Below are 7,995 nucleotides of genomic sequence, written 5' to 3' on the forward strand. Positions count from 1 at the left end.
GTTTGCCCAATTCTTGATTATTGTTCATATATCTGGGGCTATCAGGTAGGACTGATAGAGAAGACAGAGAAGATCCGACGAAGAGCGGCGCATTTCATCACGGGATCGTTTAGCTGGCGTGAGAGCATTACAGAGATGCTAAACAAACTCCACCTGCAGACATTACAAGCGAGGCATTGTGCATCATGGAGAAATTTACTATTCAAATTTCGGGACAGCACTTTTCAGGAGGAGTCAGACAGCATATTAGTTCCCCCCACATACATCTCGCATATTGACCACAAGGAAAAAATTTGAGAAATTAGAGCCAATACAGAGGCTTACTGACAATGATTCTTCCCACACACTATTCGCGAATGTAACAGGGTTGGAGGGATCAGATAGTGGTACCGAAAGTATCCTCCACCACACACCATTAGGTGGCTTGCGGAGTATGATGTAGATGTAGATTTAGATGTAGAATTTGTTTCAACATAATCTTTCCAATTCAGAATTAATGGTGAGTCTTCTTTTGTTTGCATGTCTTAATTCATTGATTATCTGTACCATATAATGATTTGTTGCTTCTGTTTTTGAATTTAGACGTTGTACATTATGTCATATTTGGGTAGGATGGATTATTATATTCATTTTATAACTAAGTTTCAGTATAGTATCTAATGTTTCATGCACATGCTTTTTAACCATTTGAATGGGGTTACCAGTCTCATTTGTACCTCCTAGTACCACTAATGTCTGGTGTGAAAGTTTTTCTTCTTCTTCTTTCGAATAACCCATTTGGAGGGTACGATGAATCAACTTTGGCTACTCTTCATTGTATGAGATTTCTTTAGTTTCCAAATTTCCTTCATCCTTTTAGAGTGCTGTTCCCTTTCTTCTTGAGTCCACTTTCATCTAGTTGTTTTCTTACTCTCCTGAAATTCTACCTTTTGAGTTGCCTTTCTGAAATGTGTTCTGTTTTGTATTGTGTCTGTTGTAATTCCAGCATTTTCCGTGTTCTTTTCAGTCTCTATGAAGCATGCGGGCTTGGATTTGTAGCTATTGAGTAATGTGAATATCCGCTTGGTTAGACTGTTGTTGTCCTTTCTGAATATATGTCCAAAAAAATTGTAGTCTTCTCTTCCTCATTACATCAGTTAGTTTTTCAGTTTTCAAATATAGCTCTCTGTTTGGTCTTAAACTGTATTCAGCATTATTGTTTCTTTTAGCTCCCAGTGATTTCCTTAAAATTCTTCTTTTGACCTTCTCGAGTTTGTCAAGATCTCCATTTCTTGTTTGCTTAAGTATTTCTGCTGCATACAGAGCTTCAGGTTGGGCCACTGTTTGGTAGTGTCTTAATTTCGTGTTTCAGGTCAAGTTTTTTTTGTTATAAACATTTTTAGTCATATGAAACACTCTTTCGATGTTGTGCAAACTAGTTTCTGTAGCTGTATTTTCTTTTGCATTGTATGTAATACACTCTCTTAGGTATTTAAAGGAATCTGTTTTGTGTATTGTATTGTTGTCAACTGCAATATTTTGGGGAGCATCACAGATGTTTATCATGAACTTTGCTTTTTCAATGGATATTTGTAGTCCTACTTTGGTTGCTTGTTTTTGCAGTTCTCTTATTTGTTCCTGGGCATTATCTAGCGAATCTGTAATCAATGCCATGTCATCTGCAAAGGCTAACTAGTCAACAGTGATCTTGTTTGGATTTCTTCCTAGTTGAACCCCTTTAGTATTGATGTCCTTCCTCCATTCCTGAACTATCTTCTCTAACACACAATTGAAAAGGAGAGGTGACAAACCCTCTCCCTGTCGGACACCTGACTTTATTTCAAACAATTTTGAGAGCTCTCCCCTAAATTTTTTAATTAGGTTTACCACTATTTTTGTGATTTCCTTTAAGCATACTCCTGGGATTTCCTTTAAGGGTACTCCTGGTTTGATAATTGTTTCCGACTGTAGAAGTGATCCACATCCTCTTCTCTGGCTGCCTGCTAAAAGTTGTAATTCTGAAACACACTGGTTTTTCTGTGTTATGTGTTTAATAAATAGAAAGCTTAGTTTGAGAAAATGCAACAAAACAGGTCAAAGGGCATAATGTTTATTGCAGTACAGATCTACACAACAAGCAATAGAAGATACTGAAAAATGTAGCACCATTATTGTAGCAGTTACACTTGTTTTTCTTATATTTCTTATTTCCAACCATTTCACTTTGGGCAAACATATTTGTAATAGGCAAGCTACTATCACTTCACTTGTTTTATCAACATTTGACTTTCACTGTTTTTTTTTTTTTTTTTCCAACATGTTTGCAGCTTTGTGAATGCTGTTGCACTGAATATCATAAACAGAGTTCGATTTTCGTGTGTTTCTTGTTTCTGTACTGTTTCTTTTAAGCTCACTGATACAAGTCTCTAAAGATTTTATTTTCCTACCAGATCAATGTTTTCTTTGTGAAGAATGTTTATAATGTCTCCTTTTTTCACTAATTCACTCTCACAATTAATGTGACACTTCTGTCTTTGCACTGTATGCAGTTGCAGTGCTTGCCACTCCTCTTATAGCTTGCTTGTTTCTTGACCTTGATGTTACAGGATTCATAGTTTTTAGTTTTATTCACGTTCACTGCAAAAGGCTTGTACACTTACATTGAAGCACTTTATGCACAGAATACCATTAAATATGTTACTTTTGTAAGCATAATGTGCGAAACATCCAGTACTAGGCACCATCTTGGAACGTACTTGATGTGTGTCAATACGTAGCAGCTGAAAAACAGGATTTCTATCAGCAAATACCAAGTGGTAGTAGATTTACACATCTATCTGGCAAAACACATTGTATGAGGACTAAAAGTATGTAAAATTTGTTTTAATAAAATTAGTCTATTGCTTGTAGAAATGCTGAATGATGAATAAAGAATCTTAATCTGAAAAGATGTTCACAGTATTTGCTGTTATAATGTTGCTACACTTTTCAGTATCTTGTGCCACTGCTCGTTTCGATTTGTATTGCAATAGACATTATGCCTGCAGAATATTTTTTTTTTCTTACCTCATACGCACTGCTCACAACAAGAAATCCCCCTTTTTGTTTAGCTACAGTGTTAATCAAATGAACAATACAATTGTAAATCTACCATAGAAGCACCAACATGCTGTGGGATCTAAAACAGATAACATATTTGTACATTATATTCAGGATTCAGTAACTTATATATTTCCTAATTTGTAGATACTGCATAGTAAGTCAGGGGAAAATGAGAAGGCATATCAGATACACAACAACGGATTTAAGTGATTGTAGCCATGTAGGTGTAGATATGTTTGTGTTGGTGCGCACACGTGTGTGTGAGAGATGGTGGGGGGGGATGTGTTATACTCAGTCAATTTTTTTGTATTCCATTCAGGATTTTGCTATTAGATATTGAAAAATGCTTGTATAATGTGAAATTTAAAAAAAAGCCGTAAACTGTGGTTATTGCAACAAATGCTTTGAGAACGCTTTTTTTACAGTGGTGCTGCAGTACTACAATGCTGGACTGGGATTCAGAGACGAATGTTGTGCAGAGAGATTTGGAGTTAATGTGGAATGTGCTGAGAGAAGAAAACATCAACAACTTCCAGTCAAATCCTACCAATGTGATTCAAGATCTACGGAAGTGTTTGAATCTTGCCAATAGCTGCAAAAATGCATTGGATCAACTTGAACAGGATTTTCTATTGCTGTATGAAGAAAACACAAAAGCCTTGGAAGCAAATCAGGCAGAGATAAGAAAACTTGAGTTACAGAAATCTCAGATGTGTACTTCGTCACACAGTGGATGGCCATACATTTTTGGCATTCCATACTTTAAAGGCCATGATTCTTTTCCTGCCCCTCCCAATCAAGATGCAGTTGAGATACGAAAGAAAGACTATGTCACAGACATAAACTTACCTTCTTCGTATCGATGGAAAGAACAGGACAAAAAGAATTTGATTAGAGCTGTAACAAGAGAAATAGAAACTTCCAAATTGCTATTGAAGGGTCAGAGAAAATCCACAGCAGATAGTGAACTAAGATTCGGTGATAAAGAGGCCCATTTTTCGGAAGAAGATTATTTGGAAGATATTTCAAAACTTGATTGGATGAAGATATCCACAGTTGACCTGAAAGAAAGGCATAATACCAATGAGTGTATAGGAATGTGGCTTAGTTATCTGCAGCCTTCAATAAATAAAAATAAATGGAATAAAAAAGAGGAAGAAAAATTAGCACAGATTGCAGAAAAACATAACTATCAGGATTGGGAAAAAATAGCAAAAGAACTAGGGACAAATCGGTCAGCTTATCAGTGCATACATCACCACCAGACTCGCTTGAATAAAAATGTAGCAAAAAAGAAGTGGACTGAAGAAGAAAACAAAAAACTGGAAGAATTAGTGGAGCATTTCCGCATAGGTAATTTTATTCCATGGAATAAAATTGCTTTATGTATGGAAGGTCGTACAAAGTTTCAAGTTTATAACCACTGGGCGTACACTCTCCATCCTTCTATAAAAAAAGGAAGATTTACAAAATCTGAAGATGCTATAATTTTAAGAGGAGTGAAGAAATATGGAGCAGACTTTGGACGAATTTCAAGGTATTTGCCAAGTCGTACTTCTATACAAGTACGGAATAGATTCAACACATTTCTACAATATCAGGAACCATTTAAGCCCTGGACTGCAGAAGAAGATGAAAAGCTCTTAGACTTAGTAGATAAACTGGGTAAAGGGAAGTGGAGCCAGATAAGTAAAATGTTTGATAATCGAAACAGAACACAAATTCGACACAGGTATGGTGCAATACAAAAGTGGATTAAAAAAAATCCTGGAAAACGTTTAAACATGACTACTCGAAAAGTGGTTGCCAACCATTGTGGCCCACAAAAAATGTTGGAAGTTATAGAAAACACTAAGTCAACAGAACTTCCAACTGGTGACTTACATGAAGGTGAACTACCTACAAAGTTAGTGAAACGTGAACATATGAAAAAAACATATGTAAAACCACGTGTACACAAGAGTACCATTGGCAGTGCTGAAAATGTAGATCATCAACTGATTTCTTTCTTTAAATCTGGCAGTGGACAGTTTGGGAACAACAAACAGATTCGCTACAACAAGAATGAAAATGCCCGTTTCTCACAACAAGTAAAAATGCAGCTTACTGTTCTGTGTGGTAACTTAACACAGAAACCCACAACTTTCTCCAAGCCTGATAGAAAAATGCTTCACTTTCTGAAGGGGGAGAATGCCTCTCCCGTGGTACAATGTCGGACAAGTAGAACATCAAAGCTAACTACATATTCTAGTATGACCCTTCCGGCACAAAGCGGTACTAATGGCAGCACTTCAAAAAATACACTGTTTAGTATTCCACCAAATTACAGTACTCTTGCAGCATTTAAAACACTTACCTCTTTTTGCCAAAATTTGGACTGTAATAAATGGTCTGCAGAGGACAAATGTGTTTCGCAAGAATTGTCGAATGATAAACATAGCCAGACAAGTAAGAAAGGAAGTCAGTCAAATGTTCACTTGAAGAAGATGTCATCTACAAGTTCAGGAGGTACATCCCCAACTGATGGTGTAAGGGATTTCCAGTCAAGTATTTCAATTTGGAAAGATCGACTGTTGTCTTTGTTTTTTTGGCCAAAAATAATGTCTGAGGTGCCTCCACCATCTCTGGACAACTTAACCACTGCAAACACAACTGTAAATACAAAACATTCAGGTCACAAAGAGCCCAAGAAAGTATTGAGACTTAGACAAAAAAATGAGGAAGCTTTGCAGAAAAGTAAAGATTTTGTTACGGACACTGATGCAAATATTCATCTAGAAGAGAGAGATCTAAAGTTACAATCAAAGCAGAGGGAAATTTCAAAAACCTCAGACTTATCTAACTGTGAAGTTACTGGTGCTGAGAAAGTAGCTTCGAATTACAATGAACCCAAGAAAATATCAAGACCTAGACGAAAAAAAGAGAAAACAAAAGATTTTGTTACAGAGACTGATGTAAATATCCATACAGAAGAGGAAAAACTAAAGTTAGAACCAAATAAGAAAATTTCAGAAACCTCAGATACATCTAAGTGTAAAGTGACTGCTGATGAGAAAGGAACTTCAAATAATGGTGAATCCAAGAAAGTATTGAGACCTAGACAAAAAAAAGAGCAAGCTTTGCAGAAAACTAAAGAGTTTGCTACAGACACTGACGCAAATATCCATACAGAAGTGAAATATCTAAAGTTACAATCAACAAAGAGGAAAATTCCAAAAATCTCAGGTTCCTCTAACTGTGAAGTTACTGGTGCAGAGAAAGTAACTTCAAATGACATGAACCCAAGAAAGTATCAAGATCTAGACAAAAAGAAAGAGGAAGCTTTGAAGAAAACTAAAAATTTTGTTACAAACATGGATGCAGATATCCATACAGAAGAGAAAGATCTAACGCTACAATCAAAGAACAGGAAAATTTCAAAAATCTCAGACTCATCTAACTGTGAAGTTACTGGTGCTAAGAAAGTAACAGCAAAAAACAATCAGAAGTACCCTTCCGTAACGGCAAAAAACAGACAAAAGGGTTCAAGTAGTAAACATACTGGGAAGAAACGGAAGGCATAGAATGGAAGAAATTCCTCTGATATTGCTGCAAAAATGACTGAAAGAATATTAATATTTATTATTCCAGTCAGTCTACATTTAAATGGTCAATTATTTAAGATTCACAGTAGAAGGTGAATTGTCCTTTTGTTATTTTATAATGCTTTTGTGATAGCAAAATTCACCGTATTACAAACTTTCTTGGTGTGTTTTGTGGGATATGGAATGAGTCAATTTCCAAAGGTATTCTGGACTGTATATGTGTACATTAAGGAAAACAATAATTTGTTCTTGTGGTCATTTTGTAGCTTGACGCTATTTCTAAAGTCGTGTTCAAATCTGTGTAGGTAACAAATTTGTCATATAACAACACAGTATAATAAAATATTCAATAAAAAGAGAAGATTATGTGGAAACTTGAATAGTTTTATAATGAGTCTGCTTTTATGTTTATCTTTTCTTTTTTCCCATATGAGTATGAAAAATTGTCTTGGTACTTCTTTCAGGCCTGTTTTGTTTTATAGAAGTGTTTAAAGACAATTTGTACTGTGTTCTAAGCTGTAATTTGTTCTGTATTGTTATGAAACATTATAAATAAAAGGCATTTAAAATGTGTGAATCCTTCGTGTATCTGAAAAATTTATGAACCAGCATTTTTGTATAACTAATAGTACGAGTGATACTGGATATGTTAAAATGAGAATACAGCTACATTTAATATCACCAAAAAAGAAGTAAACTAAGTAAGTACATATTCATATAACCTAAGTTTACCATAACTGCTTAAGCAAGATTTATTTTTACATATCCAAGATATCTTTTAAAGAACATAAACAGTGCTTTATTAGAATTGTCTATAGTTTTGTTTTAAATATTGGAAATGTAGCAACATTTATTTTCATTTATTTCATTTATTGATCATCCATTTTGTCATGTACAATGATATAGGACTTGTCATATGTTATCACAAAAAAACTTAAATAATAGCATCTGTTTACAACTCATGCAAATAATTAAGTACATAAACAAAAGCAGATCATACAGATGCAAATAAACTCATACTGAAAACCCAGTACATAAACCAAACAAATTCTAAGTTTACATTATATCCAATGACAAACGGCTATGTTTAACTTTAAGCTATGGATGGCAATTGAATCTCAATGTAGACAAGTGTAAGGTGCTGCGAATACATAGAAAGAAAGATCCTTTATCATGTAGCTACAATATAGCAGGTCAGCAACTGGAAGCAGTTAATTTCATAAATTATCTGGGAGTAGGCATTAGGAGTGATGTAAAATGGAATGACCATATAAAATTAATCGCCGATAAAGCAGATGAGATTCATTGGAAGAATCCTAAGAAAATGCAA

The 7,995-nt window shown here is 35.0% G+C and overlaps 1 protein-coding gene across 2 annotated transcripts in view; it reads left to right on the forward strand.

Annotated features, from left to right (window-relative positions):
- Positions 1-7,113, forward strand: part of LOC126234422 (uncharacterized) — a 64,200-nt gene extending 57,087 nt beyond the window's left edge. For both annotated transcript variants that reach the window (XM_049943125.1, XM_049943117.1), the window contains one exon: positions 3,507-7,113. In XM_049943125.1, the coding sequence (XP_049799082.1) occupies positions 3,525-6,644 (3,120 nt within the window). In that variant the 5' untranslated portion in view covers positions 3,507-3,524 and the 3' untranslated portion in view covers positions 6,645-7,113. The remainder of the gene's footprint in view (positions 1-3,506) is intronic.
- The last annotated feature ends 882 nt before the right edge of the window (positions 7,114-7,995 follow it).

Source organism: Schistocerca nitens, chromosome 1, assembly GCF_023898315.1.
Source record: "Schistocerca nitens isolate TAMUIC-IGC-003100 chromosome 1, iqSchNite1.1, whole genome shotgun sequence".
Classification (NCBI taxonomy): domain Eukaryota; kingdom Metazoa; phylum Arthropoda; class Insecta; order Orthoptera; family Acrididae; genus Schistocerca; species Schistocerca nitens.